Source organism: Gambusia affinis, linkage group LG03 (genome assembly GCF_019740435.1).
Source record: "Gambusia affinis linkage group LG03, SWU_Gaff_1.0, whole genome shotgun sequence".
Classification (NCBI taxonomy): domain Eukaryota; kingdom Metazoa; phylum Chordata; class Actinopteri; order Cyprinodontiformes; family Poeciliidae; genus Gambusia; species Gambusia affinis.
In genome coordinates, this window is record NC_057870.1 from 327,377 (window position 1) to 352,465 (window position 25,089).

At 43.8% G+C, this 25,089-nt stretch overlaps 1 protein-coding gene across 3 annotated transcripts in view; it reads right to left on the reverse strand.

The window, feature by feature from the left end:
* The window catches only part of abca2 (ATP-binding cassette, sub-family A (ABC1), member 2), a 122,593-nt gene that overhangs the window by 3,594 nt on the left and 93,910 nt on the right, over nucleotides 1–25,089 (reverse strand). For all 3 annotated transcript variants that reach the window (XM_044107843.1, XM_044107852.1, XM_044107833.1), the window contains 18 exons: nucleotides 22,323–22,536; nucleotides 21,620–21,725; nucleotides 21,438–21,549; nucleotides 21,281–21,341; nucleotides 16,617–16,791; nucleotides 16,385–16,500; nucleotides 16,156–16,303; nucleotides 14,803–14,926; nucleotides 14,156–14,288; nucleotides 13,315–13,435; nucleotides 13,051–13,229; nucleotides 11,373–11,514; nucleotides 10,166–10,300; nucleotides 8,103–8,206; nucleotides 7,930–8,022; nucleotides 554–656; nucleotides 347–484; nucleotides 64–273 (listed from right to left, as the gene is read on the reverse strand). In XM_044107843.1, coding sequence (XP_043963778.1) covers nucleotides 64–273; nucleotides 347–484; nucleotides 554–656; nucleotides 7,930–8,022; nucleotides 8,103–8,206; nucleotides 10,166–10,300; nucleotides 11,373–11,514; nucleotides 13,051–13,229; nucleotides 13,315–13,435; nucleotides 14,156–14,288; nucleotides 14,803–14,926; nucleotides 16,156–16,303; nucleotides 16,385–16,500; nucleotides 16,617–16,791; nucleotides 21,281–21,341; nucleotides 21,438–21,549; nucleotides 21,620–21,725; nucleotides 22,323–22,536 — 2,414 coding nt within the window. The remainder of the gene's footprint in view (nucleotides 1–63; nucleotides 274–346; nucleotides 485–553; nucleotides 657–7,929; nucleotides 8,023–8,102; nucleotides 8,207–10,165; nucleotides 10,301–11,372; nucleotides 11,515–13,050; nucleotides 13,230–13,314; nucleotides 13,436–14,155; nucleotides 14,289–14,802; nucleotides 14,927–16,155; nucleotides 16,304–16,384; nucleotides 16,501–16,616; nucleotides 16,792–21,280; nucleotides 21,342–21,437; nucleotides 21,550–21,619; nucleotides 21,726–22,322; nucleotides 22,537–25,089) is intronic.

Below are 25,089 nucleotides of genomic sequence, written 5' to 3' on the forward strand. Positions count from 1 at the left end.
TCAACAAAGAAGGGATACAGATGATGTGTTGTTGGGTTTTGGTATATCTGAAACATTACTCACCCTTTCCTCTTCAAAACTAATGAGTCCTTCATCATCATCACTTTCGAGCTCCTCTGGAGCCTCACTGATCAGAGCGTTTAGCTCAGTGTTGGCAGGCTGGACTTTCAGGAAACTGAAGATGCGCTGCAATGGAGACTGCCCGCCACCAGGGGGCAGAACCTCCTGCTGCTCCAGGTTGTCACTCTGCTTCTTGGCAAAGTTAACAAACACCTGGACAGGAAGAAGGCAGCAGTTATTTCAGCTGTCCTCTTTAAAGTGTGGGGCGCAGTCTGAGGGGACGCACGTTGTCCAGGGTGGTCTGACTGACGGAGTAGTCCTCAATGCCCAGGACCTCCATCACTTGCTCCATCTTACTGAACACCTGGGCGAGGGAGATGCGCTCAGACTTGAGCTGGTACTGGACCTTGGTGTGGTGACGTTCCTGGAAAGATGGGAACAGATTAAAGGAAGCACCTGTACAGGTTTAGGAGTCAGATGTTCTGGCTTTTACCTTCAGAATGGCTTCGGGGAAGTTCCTGTTGAAGAACCGCACCACCTCCTTCACATTACCGCTGCTTTTAGTCCTTACAGTTATCATGTAACCATCCCCAAATCTGGAATATCAATCAACCAAATTTTATTTGTAAGCACATTTCAGCATCAATGCATTTCAAAGTGCTTTACATCAAATCAAACACAGAAAGTCAATGCAACATAGAATCAACAATCAAAACACGACAATGAGTCAAGTTCCATCGGTAGATTTGTAATTGATTACGTTTCAAATATAATCCTATACAAGTTGCTTTTTAGTGGAGTTTACATCCATAAAAGGTTTACCTGTTACACTCTTACTGTGTTATATGGAACAAAATACCTCTTGCTATTTTTATTCCCACTCAGGCTCACAATCATACAGTTTAAAACCAGGTAAACAGACTTTCAAAGGGCTTCCGGCACCAGGCTCCGTACACCTCTCATGGAATTTCGAGCAGGGACTCCACCATCCCTCATGGATTTTTTGTGCAATTCTACAGTACCTGTTAGTGTCTAGAATTTACAGGGTTTCTTTTACACGTAGCGCCCCTCAGTCACTCGCCGTTTTTCTTCCAGTGGTAGCTTGCTTCCACCAAACCTCTGATTCATGATTCAAACTTCCTAGCAACAAGTCAATTTGTTAATTCAGTTTAATTCACTTTATTTATGCGGCCTTTGTTCTTTATACTGTATGTTTTAAATAATCAATTCAGCTTCTCTTTTTCTTTATGTCTGCTATTTGCTATTTGCAGTAGTTCTTGTGTTTCTTCAAAGCTTCTGCCCTGAACCTATCAGAATTTAAAATAGTGATTTTAAAAGTAGGAAAGATCTTTGATACCATACAATAATTGATAATATCCAACAAAAAATGCAGACACGAATAAACCTCAGTCAGAGTAACAAATAATCAAAATGTTTTCAAACATTTACGGTACTCGGATTCTCTGTTACTCAGATTCTTTCCTTGTTTTTGAGGCAAACTGCAGACCCAGCAGGTCAGCTTGAGTCCAGACAGACTAAGTTTATTTATTCTGTTCTCATGAACAAAATCATACAGTTTTGCATAAACAACTTGCCTAATGAAGTTTGTGGCTTCATACAACTAAGATGCCTTTTAGCCTGTATTCACCCCTTATATATTTCACCTTTTTGTTGCTTTTACCAATCAATAACAATCAGCAAAATTTGGCTTTTTTGACAATTCCCCCATATAAGTATAAGTATAAATAATCAGTGCTTTAAGGCAGTATTTGGCTGTGTGCATTGGTGTCAGTCAGGAAGCTGCAGTTCTATTTCATCCCTACTGACCGCCAGAGGCGGTGCTTCAAGCACTGAATGATCATTCTTGCGCATGCGCAGGTCGAGTACTAATGACAACAAAGTCACCTGTGACCTGCCGGGGACCCACGTGACTCTATATAGTCACGTGGCACCCGGCAATCAATCCCTTTGTTCTTCTCGCGCGCAGGTGTGTTGAGGACAGGTGTGTGGTCGTGTGAAGCTGGTTGCTTCTGTGTGTACCACTATTTTCCTAGCTGCTTGTTGCTGGTAGCCCCGTGACCGGGTTTGGTCGGAGCTGCGGGTAAGTCTCGCCCTCCACAAGCTGCTTTCACCTTACCAGATCTGCAGTGGCCGCGGTGGCTGGTAAGTTTTTTTTCTTTTCTCAGCAGTAGTTTACTGTTCGCTTTGATTTGCCACGTTGCTTTTTGTGGCTCTTTTGACTCACAGTAGCGTTTCTGCTCGCGCTGAGTTGTTTTCAGTTTGTTTATCTAAACTCACCGATAGCGTCTCTGCTCGCGTTGAGTTGTTACCTGAACTCACCAGTAGCGTTTCTGCTCGCGTTGAGTTCTTCTACAGTTTGTTTATCTACACTCACCAGTAGCGTTTTCTGCTCGTGCTGAGTCCATTTTACTTTGCTGTTGTTTATCTGACTCACCAGTGGCGTCTCTGCTCGTGCTGAGTTCATCTTTGGTTGTTATTGATTTGCTAGTGGCGTTTCTGCTCATGCTGAGTTTGGAACCTCTACGGGGGTTTTCCTACAACGGAGTCGCCGGTAGCGTTTTCTGCTCGTGTTGACTTCTTGTTGGTGGCGGGCTAATCACGCCTTTCAGCAGTATGATGCTGGATAATTTATGCTGCTCGACCTGTCTGGCTCCACTTCAGCCCGACGACGGGCATGACTTGTGTCCCTCCTGCCTCGGTGTGGAACATCTCCGGGAGGCGCTGTCAGATAACGCTTGCCCCAACTGTTGCGTCATGCCCCGGTCAGTCAGACTGGATCGGTTGGCTGCGCTGGAGCAGCCTACCGACTGGGCGGGCGCTGCGCCGCGTACTCATTTGCCGATGGGGAAAGCGATGTGCAAACGATCTACTGTGGCTGCACCTTCAGTACCGACAAAGCGAGCCAGACGGACCGATGCAGGGAGGTTGTCCACGAGAGTGGATCATCTCACTACTGAGCTGGCCCAAATGAAAGCCCTCCTCCAGTCCTTTCAGACTGCTGATGATCGCGGCGCGGCTCTCCCTCCCGAGCAGGATGAAATGTCAGTCAATGACGATGATGCTGTTTCTGTGGCGGCCTCTGGCACCCATTTCTGTGAGGACCTTCCGGAGCTGGGCTCCGGGGCCTCTGGGTCGGACTCCATTGCCTCCCAGGAGGATACGGGGGAGTCTGTGACATCCGCTATTCGAACGGCTCTTGCCCGTTTACAGATTAGTGTTCCTCAGGCCCAGCCTACGGCTTCCAGCGCCTTCTTTAAGCGCAGTAGGTCAGAGACTGCCTTTGTGGTTCCTCCCTCGGCGGAGTATGTGCGGGAACTACATGCTTGCTGGTCAGACACCAAGGCGCTTTCACGTCTGACAACGGATGGCAGGGTCCTGGCAGCTATGCAGGAGGCACCCAAGGTTGGCTTGGGGCAGATGCCAGCGGTGGAACCGGGCATTGCCTCTCTTATTATTCCACCTGATGAGGCTTTGCGGCCCAATGCCCGTTGTCCGCGTCCTCAGTGCCGTATTACCAATGACCTTCTCTGCAAGGCCTATGACTCTGGGGCCCGCATGGGCCAGATTGGGAACTCTCTATCCCATCTTATGCTGGCCCTGTCTTCCTCCTTGGAATCCGTTCCACTGGATCATGCCACGCAAGGCCTGGTTGATGCATCTCTGCAGGCTTTTGCTCTTATGACGAGGGAACTTGGACGCACACTCTCCACACTGGTTCACGCTCGCCGCCAGGTTTGGTTGGCGCAGTCACCACTTACTGAGCCTTGTAGGAGGACCCTCCGGGCCCTGCCTTTGGTTCCGGGGGAACTTTTTGGTTCTGCGGCACTGGACGCCTTGGACCATACAGCTCAGGCCTCTAGAACGAGGCAACAGCTGGCAGGGCTTCACAGACGTGATCGCCAGCCAGTCAGCACCTGGGCGGCTGCGGGTCCTTCACGGAGGTCCTCAGGGCCTTCTCCTTCTTCCACTGAGCCCCAGGGGCTGGTACCAGGTCAGAGATCGGTCCAGAGACCTGCTCCAGATCGGAGAAACAGAGCTCGAGACCAAGCTGGGACAAGGTCCTTTCATCCCTTTCGAGCCGCGCAGTCTGGCCGGCGTCCTCCCGGGCCTTCGAAGGGCCGGGGGGCCCGCAGATGATGCCTTAGGGCCGGCGGTCGGTTATTTTTCCCCGGGACAGCTCAGCTTCTGGGCTGCCCACACCCCGGACTTGTGGGTGTTGTCCACCCTGTCCCGGGGGTACCGTCTTCAATTCCGCCGCCGGCCACCTATCCCTGGCCGGGTCAGGATGACTGTGATCCGCGACCCGGTGAAGGCACAGGCACTGAACCAAGAAATCTGCACCTTGCTGGCCAAGGGTGCTATAGTGCCTGTGGACCCCCTGCTGGATCCAGGGGGCTTTTATTCCATGTATTTTCTGGTTCCGAAGAAGACCGGGGGCCTGCGTCCAGTCTTGGACCTCAGAGGCCTGAATGTGTACTTGAAGGCCATGCCTTTTCATATGCTGACCACCAAGGAAGTGTTGCAGGCGATTTCCCCGGGCGATTGGTTCACTTCCATAGATCTCAGGGATGCTTATTTTCACGTCCCAATCGCTCCGCCCCATTGGCGGTTTCTTCGTTTTGCTTTTCAGGGGAGGCATTTCCAGTTCAGGGTCCTCCCGTTCGGACTTTCACTGTCTCCCAGGGTGTTCACCCGATGTGTTGCAGCGGCCCTCTCTCCTCTGCAGGCACAAGGATTAAGGATCCTCCCATATCTGGACGACTGGCTCATTTGTGCCGCGATGCGGGACCAGGCAGTTTGAGATACTCGGTTAGTGCTCCATCATGTGGGATGCTTGGGCTTGCAGGTGAACATGGAGAAAAGCAGTCTGACTCCCTCACATGAGACTGTCTTCCTGGGCATTGCCATGGATTCCATCTCAATGACTGCTTGCCCGTCACCCCAGCGGGTGGACAGTATATTGAGCATGCTCCCGGAATTCAGGCGCGGCATGGCACTGCCTCTTGTGCGGTATCTTCGGCTTTTGGGCATGCTTACAGCTGCGTCTGCCGTAGTGCCCTTGGGGCTGCTGTCATTGCGGCCCCTCCAGATGTGGTTGAACAGCTTGAATCTGGATCCCACACGGAACACTCATCGTCTCCGAAGACTTCGGGTGGGGCCTCAGTGTCTTCAGTCTCTGTCCCAATGGAGGGTGAGGTTGTTTATGACCACAGGGGTCCCGCTCTGTTCCCTCCCGTGTCGTCGGGAAGTTGTGTTTACGGATGCATCCTCCACGGGCTGGGGTGCGACCTGGCGGGGTCAAATGGCACAGGGGACATGGTCCCAGCGGCAGAGCAGGGAACACATCAATGTCCTGGAGTTACAGGCTGTACTTCTGGCTCTTCAGAGCTTTCTTCCAGGCTTGCAGGGGAAGCATGTGCTGGTGAGGTCAGACAACACCACAGTGGTTTTTCACATCAACCACCAGGGGGGAACCAGGTCAAGGAAACTGTTGTGCTTGACTCGACGGCTTCTGACCTGGGCAGCTCCATGCATAGCCAGCCTCAGAGCAGCCTACATCCCAGGGCCGGAGAACGTGCCAGCAGATTTTCTATCCCGTCAGAAGCCGCTTCCGGGGGAGTGGAAGCTTCACCGAGAGGTAGTGGAGTGCATCTGGAAGGTCTTTGGCAGGGCGGCCGTGGACCTCTTTGCCTCAAGGGACGCATTTCACTGTCCCCTTTGGTTCTCATTGGACAACACCAGCCCTCTGGGCTGCGATGCCCTGGCACACGACTGGCCCCGGACCCTCCTTCATGCCTTTCCGCCATTCAGCCTACTTTTTCAGACTCTCCTCAGGGTGCGTCAGGAGAGGCACAGGGTTCTGCTGGTGGCCCCCTACTGGCCAGCGAGGACTTGGTTTCCTCTACTGTGCGAGCTCAGCTCCGGCTCGCCAATGCGTCTCCCCTCCAGGAGAGATCTTCTTTCCCAGGTGGGGGGTCAGATTTTGCACCCCGAACCGGACCGGCTCCAACTCTGGATTTGGCCCCTGCAAGGCCGGGGTCCACTTTCTCAAGATACACTGGGTCCATAGGGCATACAATGGCTAATGCATGGGCGCCGTCCACGCGAGCTGTCTATGCTAACAAGTGGACGGTCTTTGCGACCTGGTGCCGTGATAGAGGGCAGGACCCGGTGCAGTGTTCAGTTTCTGACATATTGACCTTCCTGCAGGCATTACTGGATCAAGGACGGTCTCCATCTACCTTAAAGGTGTATGTGGCTGCCATTTCCTGTTGGCATGTCGGGCTGAATGGTTGTTCTGTGGGCCGAGACAAAGATGTTGTACTGTTTTTAAGGGGTGCTCGGCATTTGCACCCACCCAACCGCCCTGTGGCACCGGCGTGGGACCTTTCTCTTGTGCTTGAGGCTCTTCGGTCCCTCCCATTTGAGCCCCTGGCATCGGCAGACCTCAAATGGCTCTCACTGAAGACGCCATTCCTTTTAGCTATGGTTTCTGCAAAACGTGTGGGGGAATTACAGGCCCTCTCGATAGCCGAGCCCTGCTGCCGGTGGAATCCTGATGGCTCAGGCGTTACACTGTGGTCTGACGTAGCATTTATTCCTAAGGTCTCACTGGAGGCTGGCAGTACCCAGCCGCTCCATCTTGCTCGGTTTGACACCGGAAGCCCCTCTGAACCACTGTGTCCTGTTCGTGCCCTTGAGACATATATCAATGCCACGGCATCCTTCCGAAAGACAAATAGCCTTTTTGTTTGCTACGCTGGCTCACGGAAAGGTCAGGCACTTTCTAAACAGCGACTTGCACACTGGGTTGTGGATTTGATCTCCAAGGCTTATGCCTTGCAGGACCGGCCACTGCCGGCAGGAGTGAAGTGCCACTCTACAAGGGGCATGTCGACGTCGTTTGCTGCCATGACTGGGGTGCCTTTGGATGTTATATGCCGTGCGGCCTCCTGGAAATCACCTGGTACCTTTACTCGGTTCTACAGGGTGAATGTGGCTGCGCCCCATCCGCTTCAAGGAATTCTGGAGCAGCATGCCTCTAGATCACATTAGGTGGGTGGTGTAGTCGCTGTTCCTTGTTGCTGATTCCTCGTGACCTTGTTGATATGAGTCATCCAGTGCTTGAAGCACCGCCTCTGGCGGTCAGTAGGGATGTAATAGAACGAAAGTTACTACCGTAACTACGGTTCTATGAATCCCGGATGACCGCCAGAGTGCTTGGTCCCTCGGAATCTCTGCTTTCGCGAGAAGATTGAGGGATTGATTGCTGGGTGCCACGTGACTATATAGAGTCACGTGGGTCCCCGGCAGGTTTGTCATTAGTACTCGACCTGCGCATGCGCAAGAATGATCATTCTGTGCTTGAAGCACCGCCTCTGGCGGTCATCCGGGATTCATAGAACCGTAGTTACGGTAGTAACTTTCGTTTTCCTCCATCCTTCCTGCTGAGTGGGGATCATCTGGCCAACAAGACCTCTGTTGAATTAGCTCAGTAACTTTAAAGGGGGTGCATATTTATGCAATCACATATGTTATGTACTTTTGCTTTAACATTTTTTGTCAAATGATTGATTTTAAAAAGCAATACAAAGTTAAAACATCCAAGGGAGTGAATAGTTTTTATAGTCTGTATGAGGCAGCCGGTAGCTTTCTTACTGCCACACGTCCTTCACCCTCAAGGTAGAACAAGATGGCATCCATCCTCCATCATCTCCTCCAGCTGGTTTAAAGTAGCCAGTCCCGAAGTTTTACAGAAAAACAGCCAAATAAATGCTGACATCGACAATAACTAGGGTGGACCAGAGTGGATCTCACTAACAGTATAATCAAGATTATGTTCTTCACCTGTTCTTTAGATGCTGGATGCTGCCCAGACATTTAAACCGGCCGTTTACCATAATTCCCAGTCGAGTGCACAGTGCCTCACACTCCTCCATGCTGGTGAATACATCAAAGCAGACATTAGAGCCAATCGGAGCCAGAAGGTTAAACACACTGCTGCAGGCGGCGCCCCCTACCTGTGAGATGTGAGGACAACAGAGCGGCCCGTCTTGATTATGTCCAGGATTAGATTCCAGAGGAACCTGCGGGCCTTGGGGTCCATGCCAGTGGTGGGTTCATCCTGGAGAACACAAGAACAGAGCAGAGGGTCACACACACACACACACACACACGCACACGCACGCACGCCCGCACACACACACACACACACGCACGCACGCACACGCACACAAGACATAAAACACATTAACCAACTGCTTTACCTCATTTCTAGAAATATTCAACTACATATTACAACTATAAAAAAATATATTGAGTTATCACTTTTGTTTGGAGAATAAATCATCCAGAACTCTTAATCAATATTAGTCAGAGCTCTAAGGCATAAATTCATGTCATTCATAAAGTCCTTTAAAAAGGGAATGATGTCGTACATTTGCAGATGAATCCTGAGTGTTTTGGACGGTTTGTGAAGCAGCAGATCATCTGGATGTTCTGTGTTCTAACAAACAGCCACTAGGTGGCAGTGCAGATACATCATCTATCCTTAGATTTTGTTCTGACGTTCAAGGATCCAAAGATCAAATCCTTGAATAGCAGGGTGTCTGTTGCCTGGCAACGGCTCTTAACAATTAGCTATTGTTCACTGTAGTGGAATATTTTCATAATGTGCTCCTCACATCTCTTCTGCTTTAGTCTTATCATCTGTCTCATAGACCCCACAGTGTCCTGGATCCTGGAGACTGTAAGTGTTACTTCTCCAACCCAGAACTTATCTGCCCTCTTTAGCATTAGAGAACAATCCTCTATCCTGAATAATAGACAAATGGCCAGACCATCTGTGTTGGGCTCCACAGAATATTTGGTATATTACAATCACGGATTCACACCTCTAGTCCAATCATGTCACTCTTCTCTGAGCAGAACCTATAAAAAGAAGCCAGATCCACTGTTGGTCAGAGGAGACTGACAGACTCCTTTCATTCTTATTTCTTCTCATCCAGACTCTTGTTAAAGTAATTTTTCCACAACAATCTCCAAAAATGAGGCAGTCTCACTCAACTGAACAGAGGGGCCAAACTACATTTGGTCAGTTTGATTGAGGGACTTGTACTTTGACTGAATTAAAGTTTTTGAATACTTCACAGCTATTTTGTAAAGTTTCAAAGCCTCTAAGATGTTTTTTTTTCTTTCTAAAATCTCATTAATAGTTACTAGAAAGACAATAACTATATGTCCAGTGGTTTTTTTTAAATATCCATCCATCCATTGTCTAACATCCTTGTCCCTAATGGGGTCAGGAGGGTTGCTGGTTCCTCTCCAGCTACGTTCCGGGCGAGAGGCGGGTCACCCTGGACAGGTCACCAGTCTGTTGCAGGGCAACACAGAGACACACAGGACACACAACCATTCACACACACACTCACACCTAGGGAGAATTTAGACGGACCAATTAACCTGACAGTCATGTTTTTGGACTGTGGGAGGAAGCCGGAGAACCCGGAGAGAACCCACCATGCACAGGGAGAACATGCAAACTCCATGCAGGAAGACCCCGGGCCGGGAATCGAACCCAGGACCTTCTTGCTGCAAGGCAACAGCTCTACCAACTGTGACACTGTGCAGCCCTGCTTTTTAAAATATATTATGTCAAATTATTCACACAGAAAAATCAAATCTCAGAATTGGTTTTTTTTTCTGGATGCTCTGGCTTTCTCACTGCCCAAGAACATGACTGTCGATAAACTGGCTTCTCTACATGGTTCTTAGATAAGACAGTGTGTGTGTGTGTGTGTAGTTGGACCCTCAGAGAGACTGATGAGTTGTCTGTAGACACCAGCTGTCCTGACACCCTGCTGGGCTTGGTGGGTAGCAGCATTGTAAACCCTCACTGTAGCAGCTGACTGCTCAGCTTTGGAACATGAAGCCTTGTCAAGTAATCAGTTTAAAAAGTCTCAACAATTTTCTATTTCTCATTTACCTTGTTCAAAACAACTTAAACTGTTACAAGAACATCTAAATATTTCACATGTTCCTGGTTCTTATGACCAGTTATGACAAATCCAGTCAAATATTTTACCAGGAAGATGAGGGACGGGTATCCGATCAGAGCGATAGCCGTGGAGAGCTTGCGTTTGTTTCCTCCGCTGTAAGTGCCAGCTGGCTTGTCTGCATACTTTGATAGCTCCAGCTTTTCTAAAGCCCACTGCACAACCTGGAGTCACACAAAGAAATAGTTAAAGCACAGCAGGAGATGTATTCACTAAAGGGAAAGTTGCCTGAGTTCCTGTGTGACTCATGAATGTGTTATTCATTGGGAGGATGTTAGAGAGAAATAGCAAGCCTCCTCCATAAATATCCTCATATGTCTGTAAAGATACAGCAATTACCAGCAGCCTTTGGAAGCTAAGAATGACTTATTTCACCTTCCTTTGAAGAGCCTTAAATCATTCAAATTCAGCCCATTTCAGGTCAGACCAGGTTCAGTGGCACTGAAGTCCAGACTGACCTTCAGGTGTTTAGCTTGTTGTTGTGGTTTGGATCTTTGACTTTGTGGACAGGCTGTCCATAAACACCAGCCTCTAAACAGATTGCTGTTTGTGGAGAACGGTACTCACTGTGACTCTGACGTATTTGTAACCATTTTTTATTTGACAAGATAAACCTCATTGTAATAAATATTTCTTTTTTTTTCAGTTTTTTTGGCTCTAGTGGTCTTTTTTTGAAAGTGCTAAGACAGAAAGAGGGTAAACAGAGAGAGAAGAAGACATGTGGCACAGGTCACCAGGCCAGGAATGGAACCTGTGACGGCTGCGTCGAAGATGAAAGCCTCCTTATGTGGGTTGTGTTCAACACCTGCAACATCTGATTTTGAAGAAATACCTGTTCTAATGTCAGATCAAATTCACTATTTTATTTACAGACTTTCACTGACTGTTTCTCATCTGTTCAACTTTAGATCGGGCCAGAATGACTTCCTCTGTAAGCCCACTTCGTGCCGTCACATAACTCCCATTTACATTATTTACCGATTCTTAAAGACTGGCAGTAATCAACTATGAGTTTGGCTCCTGAAAGTGAACCAACAATGTGGTTAATCATAGTTAATGATTGGAATAACTACTGTCTCACACAGCCACACAGTTCCAATAGGAACATATTTAGACAAATATTTTCTCACAACACTAAAGTAGAGATGAAAGATTTCATCAAAATGAATGGCTCAGCTGTTTCAGGTTGGCAAGTCTCTACAACAGTAAAAAAGTGTGTGTGTACGTGAGACTGACCTTTTCCTGGTCCTTCCAGGGAATGCCACGAAGGCGAGTGTAAAGCTGCAGATGCTCCCTGGCAGTCAGGTCATCAAACAGAGCATCAAACTGTGGACAGTAGCCGATACTCTGCTGAACACGCAGCAGGTCCTTCAGGATGCTGAAAATACACACACACGCACACACGCACGCACACACGCACACACACACACACACACACACACACACACCATTTCAATCCTGTAGCACAGAGGTATGCTCACAGCTATAAACAGACACTTTTATTCTGAAGGGACAACAGAGAAATCCAAAGTTTTTCTGAGCCCCCCTATGGATTACAATAAAATACCCCCCCAAAAAGAAAAATAAGTAAATAAATCAACTGGGCACACATGGTTCAACCAGACATAAACCTTTACACATGTTTTGTTTTCAAACTCCACTGAAGTTCATTTCACACTTCAGGTTGCAACAAAACAAACTACAAACCGACTTTACAGTGAAACACTTTTGTGTAACTGTTTGTTTGTTTTCATTCATCCATTCCGCTTCCTGCGCTCCCTCCCTCTGCAATAGCACTGCACCCCCCCTAGGGGGCGCGCCCCACACTTTGGGAGCCCCTGGGCTTCAGCAACATTCATCACTGCTCTCAGTTGTTATTTCTGGAATGTCAATGTCAAATTTATTCATATAGCTTTTAAAAACAGGTTTAAAGTGCTGTACAATAATGATAATAGAATAAGTTGATGAAAAGAGGAAGAGAAATAATACAAAAAATATATAGGATAAAATAAGTGTAATAATAATACGTAGATAAAATAAAAAATAAAACAATAGAAAAGTTACAGTGTCAGGCATCAATTAAATAGAAAAGAATAAAAATGAGTTTTAAGAAGCGATTTAAAATAATTCAGACTGGGCAGATCTAATCTGGAAAGGTAGATTATTCCAGAGAAAAGGAGCAGCAACGGAGAAAACTCCTTTTCTCTGAAGCCGAATCCAAAAGACTTTCAGTACCGACTCACCACTGATCCTACTCCTTCTGGGGTTCTGCTTAACATGTATATTTTATATTTTCAAATTAAACTACTTCTTGAAAAGTTGTTGCAGAACCCCAGTGGACCCAGAAAGTAAGCTTATGCACAACTTGGAGGTGTGTGCACTTCTCCCCAGTTGGAAGCTTGACTTTATCTCGTTTCACCACCAGACCCTAACACCCTCAGTAAGATTATACAATGACGATGTATGTTCACTAATGATTAGTGATCATTAGGGATTTATTGATCTGTCCACCACATGAAGTATGTTCACAAAATGTCTTTTAAGATTCTTGTAGCGTTTGTAAGTGGAAATCTAAAAAGGATTTTCTGCTTCTGGAAGATGCTCCTCATGGTCCCATCTTCTCCACAGCGACTGGAAAAAATCTGATAGTTTCTGTATGAAACTGGATTCTACCATCACATCTAGACTCATCGATCCTTTCCTACACCAGCCTCCAACACATGTTCTAACTTAAAGCTATGGTGCAGAACTCCCACACTCACAGTGAGCTCATACAGAACCATGCCAAAGCCTTTACACACTAAAAGCTGGTTATTTCTAAAAGCCTCAGACGTGAGACTTGGTGGATAGAAGAATATGTGAATGGAAGTCCGACTGGCCCTGACAGAAGCCATGGTTTGTAGCCGGTTCTGACCTGTTTCTGTTGATGAAAGCCTCTCCTCCAGAGGTGCACTCATCTCCGGTGAGCATTTTGAACGTGGTGGTCTTCCCTGCTCCGTTCACTCCCAGCAACCCGAAGCACTCCCCGGGCCGGACGCCAAGACACAGGCGATCCACGGCCAGGATGCGACCCATCTTCCTGGATTTATACACCTGCCAGGAAGCAAAGCAACACTTTAAGCACCAAGCCTGGCTTACATTTGGACTTGAACTGGTCTGGTAGATCAGACAATCAAACCTTTGTCAAGTTCTCGATCTGCAGCATGTCACTGTCAGCATCGCCCCGCAGCACTCTCTGTCTCTCACAGGCCACATCGACATCATCATCATCAACAGGCTGGCAGCTGACCGGCACCCTCCTGCATACAGCCACACTGTTGTTTTGGGGATTGTTTCATAGATTTACATGATGAAAAAGAAATAATTAAAAATGGAAAAAAAAAAAAAATGAAAAAATTGGTTCTCTGCCTCTTCGTCAACATGGCATGGGAAGTTTAAGACTCATCTTCCTAAAGTGTTAACTGTATGTCTAAAGAGAAACTTTGAAAGAATTTCAGAAAGCACTTTAAAAGATTAGAGGAGCTGTTTGATTTGTATAAAGAAAACCTTAAAAAGGTCAAACATGACTCAAGATGTTTCTTAACTAGACTGAACAGAAATATGATTGAAATCATAATCACATTGATTTTCTGAGCCTGTAAAGAAGTGTGAAAATTCAGTTTCTAACTATGTGCCATAATTCAGGACAGAGAGCCTTTTGATTTTTAGATATGCGACAGTTTACAGTAAATTATGAAAAAAACAAAAGAACAAAGTGAAAACATACAAAACTATCAAACAACAACTGACCTCATGTTCTCTAACTCAAACTCAGTCCTGAATGGTTCCTCCACAGATATTCTACTAATTAACACAAAGTTTCTAAAATAGGATGCATTAATATTGTTGTTGTCATGACGACTCTGTGACCTCACTACAGCTTTCTAATCAACTGATACTGGCATAAATAAGCCCCAAAGCTAATCCCTGCTGGTGTGCAGTGGCATCGCGGCTCGTCTGATGATTCTTCTCACACTCACGGTGGTTTCCTCAGGAAGTTGTATTGGCAAAGGATGGTGATAAGGAAGCCAACAAAGCCTTCTATCGTCATAGCAACGAGTCCTCGAGTCACAATATCCCACTCAAAAGGAGACTTCATCTTGTCAAACTGGCCTGTAACACACACACACACAGACACCCACACACAGGGACACACATGGTTCTTTAAGCAGTGTGACAGGCTCCAGCTGTCTGCCCATCAGCCACAGGTGAGAAGTAAAGTGTTCTGTTGCTTGGTGATGATGTGAGCAGGTAAACAACATGGTTGACGTGGTTCAAGCATGTCATTTAGTACATATTGCACATTTGAAAAGAAGTGGAGTGAAGCTCAGCATCCTGCAGCTAGGAGTTGCTAATCAGGTTGGAGAAAAACAGATGTTTCTTTGTCTCTGTGGCATTTGGTCTAAAACAGATCCCCAGACCTCCTACTAATGGAACGGCCATACAGGAAACATGAGATCATTGGGATGTAAAGGGCAATAAATAAAATTGATGATGATTATTATTATTATTATTATTATTATTATCATCATTAAGTTGTGTAGCAGTCTGAGCCTGTTTTTATGAAGACATGGTAGGGGTTGCTCACACTGCCCACCATGTGTGGCCATCTTGGCTTTGTTAGTACCTATTTTGGCGTAGTACTCATTGATGTACTCGTTGTAGGCCATCTCCATCAGACCGTGACCCAGGTTGTAGTTGGGGAAGATGAGGAAGCAGGACTTCAGGTAGCTGTTGACTCTCTTTAGATCCTGGAGGACAAGAAAACAATCCAGAGATAAAGATAAAGAAATACAGCTTGCTACAGTTATGTACAGTCCTTTACTGAGCTTTAAAAAAGTTACCGGTTCAAAACCCCAAAACTCTTTGGTCCAAAGCCCCTTTAATGAGAGCCTAGAGAAATGACCTGAGGTTTTTCTAGCTCTATGGAGCAAACAGCAATACTTCCCCTCCTGCACCTATTGCTGCATACTGTTGGTCAGCTGGCTGAAGTAGCCTACTCAACTTTAAACCTACACATGACAAGCTATGAGTGACATTTCTATAAGGCAGTTTCTTGGTCAACCAGCTGGTATCAGAGTAGATAACAACAAATTTTGTTCCATGTTTGAGTCTGAATCTAAATGTTATAGATTACATAATAATATATTGTGTGAATATACATAGATGTTATATTTGGAGCAGAAAGCAAAATTGTTGCTTTTCTGATTTAAACATTTCAACAAAACATCAAATTTTACCAACATGCTTTAATAGTTGAATAGAATCAACTTAGACAAACTGAGTCTTAAGTTTCATCTGCTACTGCAACAAATCATTATTTTAGTAGCTGATTCTTCTGCCCATAAGGAAAACATGATGATGAACCAGCGCTGCATTTTAGTCTTAACAACTGAATCCATAAATTCAACTCACTGACTCTTCTTGAACCTCATACTTTAAAAGCCTAATTGGAGAAAAGATAAATCTCCAGCATCTTCCAACATCAACCTGTGAACAGCTCAAGCCTTTCTCCAGCACAGCGCAGGACTGATCTGACTGATTAATAATCAGATAGCAAAATGTGCTTGATGAGATTTTTTTAACAGAATTTAAACCAGGTGAAGATCAAATTTCTACCTGAGGAATTTGGGGGTTTAGAGTGTGTGTGTTTTTTTGTTTTTTTTTTTATCTTAAATGCAAAATGTTTGTATTTTTTCTCAGATTTGGCTTAATTACAGTGTTGACTGAGTTATTCTTTCACCAAATTGACATTATTTTTAAATAGTTAATCTGTTATTAACTGTTAATTATTAAATGAGTTTATAATTATTTCAATAATCAATTCATCATGAATAATGTAATTGTTTCAGCTTTAGCTTTATCAGCATTTCCATAAAGTGATCATGCATAATGGTAGTCTGACATCGTGGTTAAACATATTATTGACGTAAAGTTGTAATAATTTGGCTTAGGATGTACAGTTGTAACAGTTAAACACCTTGTCATGCTCAAACAGCTGCAGGAGGAAGGTGGCCACGGTCGCAGTGATGCCTATGAAGAGGTTGATGACGATGAGAAAGACGTAGGCTGTACTGGGGACGTCAAACCAGAAAGATGCTGGATACATGATGGGAGTGATGGACCACCTGCAAAGATACACTTGTGTGAGTCAGGACAGGCTCCTGATCCTGTTCTGTACTGGCAGAGGAGGAATGCTAGAGCCTCACCCATAGAGGAGGAACAGGGAGAGGACGGCTGGGAAGTTGGTGGGGGAGGTGTAGGCTGGCAAGTCGAACACAAACAAGATGATGACGCAACAAGTGGCAGGTACCAGGTAGTTCAGCTGCGGACAGAGGAGACAACGAGCTGAGCTGAAATGATCTGATCTGGACACAGGCAGCAGCAGCAGCAGCAAAAGCCCCTGCGCCTGTGGCGGCGGCTGCATTGTGTCCTGCTCACCATGTCCCAGATGTAGTTGGCCAGCCAGTAGATGACAGGGTCACAGCCACTGACGAACTGCAGATGTTTGGCTTTAGTGGATTTCTCTGCAACCAGGAAAACCACAAAGCTGGCAGGTACGAAGGACATGGCAACAATAATGAAGATGGCAATCACCACGTCGGTGCCCTGCAGCCTGCAGATACAGGGGAGACCAATGTGAGGACACACATTCTATTGCAACAACTAAGTACATACACTCTTGAGTTATTTTACTCCTGTTAGTTAACCAGCCTGATGACAGGTCTTCCCTCTCGCTCATTGTCCACTTCTCTGTCTGACCATTTCAAATAACGACCACTAGAACCAACAAAACTGTTACCGTCCATCCGGTAAGGCACAAGGACAAAGGCCTATATAAAAAATATTTTCTATTTATTTTTTCAAAAATCCTTCACAAAAGACTTCCAACATCAAATCTCAAAAATATAGCAAAATGGGTCCAAAAGAAATCAACTAAGGCAAACCTGACTGGGGATAAAAACCAAAAAGTGACCTCACACAATGAACACAGGAATTTACACATATAGGCCAGTCTACACAAACCAGGAGGGGTGGGAGATGAAACAAATACAAACAATGTATGAAAATAAAGAACTCATCCATCCATTTTCTGTCACCTTTGTCCCTAATGGGGTCGGGAGGGTTAGAACTCATTCAAACCGACACATTTTGACTACAAACAACTTAACCTCAGAAATGTTTAAGGAGTTATGCTATTAATAGAGAGAGGCAGGTTCTTTAACATCAGGTCCCCTGCTGGTTTGTTCCACTTCCTGGTTTGTCTTTCAACCAGTCTTCTCCCCCAACCAGTCCTTCAAATTCAGCAAAACAAAGTAGTTATTGATTCAAACAAACATAAGGTGTTTACTAAATGTGTGCACCCATAATAGTAAACAACCTAATGCAATAACCACCACAAAAAGAGTAAAATTATAGATATATTGTGTGAAAACATTTAAATAAATACTAACACTGAGGAAGAGATGGAGGAACCTCCAGAAAAAACTTTAAAAAAAAGATCGATTGTCACTTAGAATTGAGGACATCCTGGATTTTACCATCACTCGGTTTATAGTATATTACTAGGTTGATAGCCAAATATCTGATGTAATAAATATTGTTTTCTTACTTGTTAAATGTCATGTACACTGCTGTAAGTGGAGCGTTTTTACCCCTTGTTCTGATTTTTTTCAGAACCAATTTAAACTGTATTACTCCTCACTGAAATACTTGAAATCTGTATATGAAAACAGATTTCAAGTATCTGTTTTAAAACTTGCTCCATCATTACTGTTATGTGCTTGTCTTTTGCAGCGTAAACCCATGCTTGTTCCTTTTTTCCCCTGTCTGTGTTGCACTGTTCCTTGTGCCTCAACAAATCATTGTATACCGTTTGTCTATCAATAACAGCAGCAAAAATAAAAATAGAAGAAGAAATAGGGAGAATTAAAACAGCAAGAATGGTGAATAACAGAAGAGTGTTAATGCATTCTGTCAACAGCTCACAGGAAAGAATTAAAACATATACACTAGGATGATTAGCAAGGCTAAGGAGGAGAAAGTTCAGGAGTTCCACTTGAAATGACAATAGAGGATGTAAATAACTGATGCAACTAGGGTAATGAGCAAAAGAGATGGAGTTCTAGGACTTAAGAGTTCTACATTACGACCACTTGGTAAATATAAAGTCAAACTTCCAAATCAAAGAAATAATGAATAATAAACAGTACAGACTGGAGTTTCAAGTGGTGGATCAGGAAAACAGGATCTAGTTGAGCCATGAAGCTGATAAAAGTACAGTATGAGAACATCCTGCCGGTTGACAGGGTGATGACTCCAATTAAAGAGGAGCTTAAAGATCTGCGTAGAAAAAAAATGACTGTTTACATAATTTTCTACTTTCCTATCTCTCCACAAAGACTCACAGCCATGTGCAATCCAACAATAGAGTACTCAGCTTTGTAGGAAGTTATTAGGTTAATCCTGACAGGATGACCAAAGCACAAAAAAGATGTGGAGCTACACATTCAACACTATTTTGCCTCTCAGGACAAGCTGTGCTTTCAGGATGGCAGAATGTTCAAAGTCCAAGGAGCCCTTGTTCCTTCCTGCATGGAGAGCTGACCTCACCCGCCGGTTACACTTGGCACACCTGGCAGCGAGGGCTGCCTCAGACGAGCATGGAGTGTGTGTACTGGTCAGGGTCCAACAAGCAGATAAAGATATTTATTTCCAAGTGTGGCATCTGTAGGTCAGCGGACCCCAAACAACATAAAAGGACTTTACATCCTGATGAAATTGTCTAGAGGCCTTGAGTCAAGTAGGAACTGATCTGTTTTCATAGCACAGAAAAGACTATATGATTACTGTAGACTATTATTAACATTTTTTGGGAAGTTGATTATTTACCCGAGAACAAAAGTACCACAGTAATCCACAAACTGAAGGCACACATTGCTCATCAGGGGATTCCAGGTGTGGTCATCTTAGAAAACAATACTCATAAGTTTAAAATGTTCAGTCAAAAGTGGGAATTTGAACACAAAACCTCTTCATCTGGAGACCCACAAAGCACTGGAGAAGCAGAGTCAGCTGTAAAAACAATAAAGCACCTCATGCAGAAGGTTGCAACAGCTGGACAGGATCCATACTGTCCAGCTGATACAGCGAGTCAAGGCCTCGCCTCAAGTCCAGAGCAGAGACTTCTCAGTAGCAGGACCCAGTCCCTTCTTCCTACAAAAGAGACTGTATTGAAGCTGAAGGTGTCAAACAACAAACAGGAACTAATTAACAGCAGACGAAGACAGGAGAGATATTACAACCGTACACCAACGGATTTACACGTTCAGAGCAGAGTCCAACCATTTGAGCCCAGTAAGACCTGAAAACAGCTACAGAAAACAGAAAATGTTTAATTTCTGAAAAAAAAAAAAAAAAAACTGAGAAAGGATGTGACAAGTGGATTGTTTGTTCTGGTTATGTTCCCAGTGGGACGTATTTGTGTGTGATACAAACCAAGAGTGGGCTAGAGAGATAGCACTTATGTCGCTCTGTGAATCTAGAATAAAGTTATGTTAGCAATAATAATATTGCTTTACAGTTCATTCTGAATAATTGGAAAACAAAACACTGAAGTGGCACTGATATCTGGTTCTACTGGTTACCAGCACACGAAGGTCTAAAAGGCACTGAAGAGGCAGATAAATGAACTAAAAGGGCTTTAGAGGAAACTATAATGATTACAATTCTTTCCGGGAAACGGGGGGGAAATCACTTGTTAAGAGTAAAGAAATATGAATATGGCAAAAAAGGTGGAATGAAAATAATAATAAAAAAGTTTTGATAAAATACAGTCAGTGTTAGTTAAAAATATTAGTGAGAGAAACAGAAGGGAATAAAAAAAATGATGAGATTGAGAGTAGGTCATAACTATCAATATTAAATTTTATGTTTAACTGAGAGGAAAAATAGTGATAAATGTGAAGGATGTGGAGACAGAAAACGTAGAACATGTATCAACCAAATGTGAAATAGATGAGCCTGAAAGGGAGAGACTGAGAAAAATAGTAAGAAGGACAGGAAAGGAATGGAAACAAATATGAAATATTCCTTTAATACTCTTAAAGGAATATTGGGAACTGAAGGAAACTTGGAGGATATTTATAGATAAGGAAAGCAATATTTATTTATCTTCATAATACAAAATTAAAAAGTAGAATTTAATGGCAGCAGCAGCAGCAGCATCTTACTGTGGGGTTGCTGCCAGGGTTCTGGTCATTTGTGCAATGACCAGGGTCATTGTGGTGAGGAGAGTTTACCTTCACATCATCCAAACTCACCTCCAATCAACAGCTGAGCATTAAAAAGTGGACAAATGGCTGGTTCTGAAGGATAAAACTGTGAAACATTGTGGTTCTAACTCTACTGAACATGAGTAAAATATGCTTACAAAACCCAGTTGGTACCAAAAAACAACTCAGAAAACAATTCCTAATTCTGCACAGAGCAATGGTCAAATATCCAGACTTAGCTCAAGTTTTGCCTTTATCACCTGTTTTATTGTGGCTTCTGGAATGTTTTCTTTAACTTAATATGTGTGTTTCATTATTTGGAAAATATCTACACCCAATTCTTGTTTTCAAACATGTTCCAAGTTGTAAAATCTCCAAATTATGGCTGGTAAATGACTTTGTACTTGTATAGCACTTTATCATGCCCGTAGTACCCCAAAGTGCTTCACACTACAGTCATTCACACACTGAGGGTGGCAAGCTACAGCTGCCATGCACTGGCACCACCGCGCCCTCTGACCCCCACCAGCAGGCAAGGTGGGTAAAGTGTCTTGCTCAAGGACACAACAAAAGAGGCAGGTAGAGTGGGGATCGAACCAGCAACCAACCGATTGAAAAGCAAACTCCTATCACTGTTGCCATGGTATAAGAAGTTATAAATGCACTTTACTTAGATGTGAATGTAAAGAAAAAAAATCTTCCATTTCTTTTTCAGCCCTAAAAAGCATTTGGAATATGTTCATGTGGTTGGGTTAAAGCAAGATCTGCATAACTCTTAGGGTCTACAATCTGCTCTATATAATATACATAAGTGCTTATTGGTAAACTTACAAATAGTCCAAAGAAAGGCTGGCACTGGTCCTATTCATTGGATGGTTGGTCAGTGTGATTCCTTAAATTAAAAAAAACACACAAAAAAACAAAGATGTTCTTCCTCTTCAGAAACAGCAGGAGGTGGTGCAGACCGACTACCTGATAGCCTCCATACCATAAGCAGCAGGGTTGCCTTTGGACGCAGGTAAGTTGGCGCGCAGGATGGCGTTGTTCAGTACATTCAGATAGGTTGGCATGCTGTGGTAGCCTTTGTTGTTGTACAAGACCTGGACACAGGGAGGTTCTGTAAGCAACACTGGAGAGGTGCAACAGAGACGGTCAGGGTGCCTGTCCCACCTGAGCTGATCTGCGTACGGCTATCTTGCGAACCATTGGAGGAATGTTCCTTCCGAAGGAGGCAGGGATGGATTTCTGGATGTTCCCCACAGTTAAACCACCGTATCTGTTCCCAACCCAGACAGCACACAGGAAAAGACATGTAAGCTCTGGTCTACTATGACTAACTTTGAACTGATATTTAATACTGTTTCTTCATTTTTTTATGTATCTCTGACATGACTCAGCAAATTATCTCAGGAGGAGTTTGAATGTTTTGAAACATGGTAATGAAATAAAACCTGACAGCAAAACCTATTATAAAAACCTATACTGTATGTTGAGATTGGGAGGCCAAATTAAAATACACAAAGGACAGAAATAACATAAAAAGAGAAAAATTAGCACAATAAAACCTGTATGTATTTTAAGAGGGGAGATTTTCTATGCTGTATTATTATTTTTGAACTCATCGATAAAGCAGTGATAAGAGTTCGAGCCCTCTCCTTAATCTATGCAACAAACTTTATTAGTGAAAAACGTGGAGATTAAAGGGTGCAACTATGAAGGAGAGGAGCTGCTGAAATCCCTACCATTTCTTCCCCTCATTGTAGAACTAAAGTAGCTAGAGTTGAAAGCACCAATTAAAATCCAGGAAATATTAAATTTCAGGTTTCAACTGAAATGCCACCAAGTCTCAGCCGTTCTCTGAGCCCAGTAATACCTGTGGAGCCGCACTCTGTCCGAAGTGAAGAGCAGATACTCAGAGACGTTCCGCCCTGTGATGTCCACTAAAATGTCCCCCGTCACCACCTTCATGAGAGGGGAGCGACCTCCAACCCCACTGGGGCAGGAGAAGCCCGTGCCCTGCATAGAGCAGGTACAGCGCACCGGCTCACGGATGGAGAGAGGGAGGGTAGGAGGAGATGTAACGGGATCTGACAAAATGACAAACATTTATCTCACACAGCATATTTTGGAATAACAACATAATCTTTATTATTAATAGTTCGAGGAATACTAGTTTTTTTTTTTTTTTACAGAAGCAGAATTTGCTTTAAAGGTTCTGTTTAGAACAAGAGAACAAACTTAGACTTCTAAAAAGGGAGTTTTTCTGAAATCAACAACAAGAAACAAATAGTCCCACACAATGACATTCAGTTTGTCATCTACACACTGAATGACATTCATCAAAAATGAGACTGGCTTCATGTTTTTAAATAGATGACATGTGACAGGGTTTTATTTTAACAATATTATAAATGTGAAGTTTGTCAAAATGTGCTTATTTGTTCTTTGAATTTAATTTGTTTATGCAATAAGTTGCTTCTCTAGATATTTATTGGTGTTTTAAGTACTGTTATGTTGCTTTGGCAATTGGTGGTTACCATAGTAACCGGTAACTGACAGCTTGATCCTTTTTTCTGTTGCCGTCTCACTAAGGTATCAGCTCTGAGTTTTCTTTACACGTATTATATTTTAAGATATATTTTGGACACATTTGGTAGTGCACAGTGTTTTATGAGTAAAGTTGCTGTGTTTTGTGTAGGTTTTTAAATGTTTTCATTGTTAATGTTGTTCATTTTAGCCATGTTTAATCGTAAAATGTTAATTGCTGTTGCTCTGTAGTTTGTTTGTGGCTTCATGTTATTTTATTTTATTTTATTTTATGTATAGGGGCAGAAGCTACTGGACTGATGTTAACCAACAACTTGATTTTCTTTTTTCTTAGAATAAATACAATGAACCTGAATGTGTTTGTCATGAATCAACCAACTGGACCCGAGACAAACATAGAAGGGTCTTTACCAGTTTCTATCATAATATCAAGTCATGACCTGCAAAAATCAGCCACTTAATGTCTGTAAAAGAAATGTGTGGAATTAATATTCAGGTAACTGGATCCATTTAGTCTTCTGTTGCCACAAAGCTGTTTAAATTGGTAGCACAAAAAGCTAAATCAAAATGAAATATTTACAATATCAAAGTTGCAACAGATTTCTTAGAAGCAATATTGGCAGGACATTACACTTCCTTCCTTGATCCACAGTCTACAAACCAATAACATATTTGGTCAGTTAGATGGAGTCCTGCTGGACTTTACAGTGATGCTGAGACCTCATGCAGCAGGTGGGAAGTAAAGTCATTCAGTCACAAGACATTGTTGGAATATTTGGTATGAAATTTTTAATATAGTCACACTGTGCATGGTCAGTAGCACAGCCGTTAACTACTCTTAATGCCTACTCTGTATGTATGGCTGATATGCTAAAACTACAAAGTTGTATAGATGAAAATGAAAGAAAAGAATCAGAAACATGCAGTTCAGTCAGAACCACTATCATTGCAATATTCAGCAATTGTGTCCTTGGGGAATCATGCAGCCAGGGTGTCAAAATTCTACTTTATATCAGTTTCATGCCTTTCTAATACTTCAGCTCTAGCTTCACTGCATAACTCGGCTACTGAATGTCAGTAACTCTTATTATTAAAGGAGTATTATGTATTTTCCAGGCACATAGTGCCTTTTTATAGCACAATCCAGTAATACCTCCAGTTGTTAGGAAAATGCTGTATATGTCAAACATGACCTAAAAGTAATTTGACTTCACATCATAGTTGCATTCAACTCCTTAAAATTGGACTCTGACTCTTTAAGAAGATCTTACTCTTTCCAACACTTCTCCTTCAGGACTTCATCATGACAATGCTCTTCCATGATGCCGTTAAGAACTGTTCTTAGGAGCGTTGCACGGAGTAGGAGTTTGCACGATGAGCTCAGCAGACATGCACTTCCACTAAGTGTTTGCTAATGACTGCTGCCACTAGTCTGAAGGAGCTGAGTGGTGAAGAAGTTTGGCTGGTGACTGCAGCTCTAAGGGCAAACTTTGGGCGGGGCTTTTATGAACAGGTGTTAAGGCTCCCCCCTGAATGGTTGCCATGGGAGATTCAAAGATTTCTCAAACATGCATGAAAGTATATAAGCAACACTCCAGGTATGTTTTTGATGAGGGATTAACATATAAAGCTGAAAAACTGTTAAAGCTACAAAAAATCTTTACTTAAGTCCAGGGCCAGCCCAAGCCTCCATGGGGCCCTCAGCAAAATATGGTTTTGGGGCCTCTAGTTCTGCTAACAATGTGGACTGGCTGCAATCAACAGCCCGATCATTAGATCATTCACACATCTGCTACAAACTTATTGCATCTCTGGCAGTGCTGTTTGCATTATATACATGTATAATATAGAATATAGGATACATTTATTGACCAACTGATTTATCATTCATTGGCCGATACTTACATGTGAAGCTCATCTTAACCACTAATCTTATCTTCATCAGCAAAGGTTTAAAAATCAGCCACTTTTCTCTTCTGCTCTGCAGTGAGAGGTTTGACTGACAGACTGACCCACCAGGTCAGGTCTGAACGTTTCCACTTAACAATATTCACCCCACTGTTGCCAACTCAGTGACTTTCTTGCTATATTTA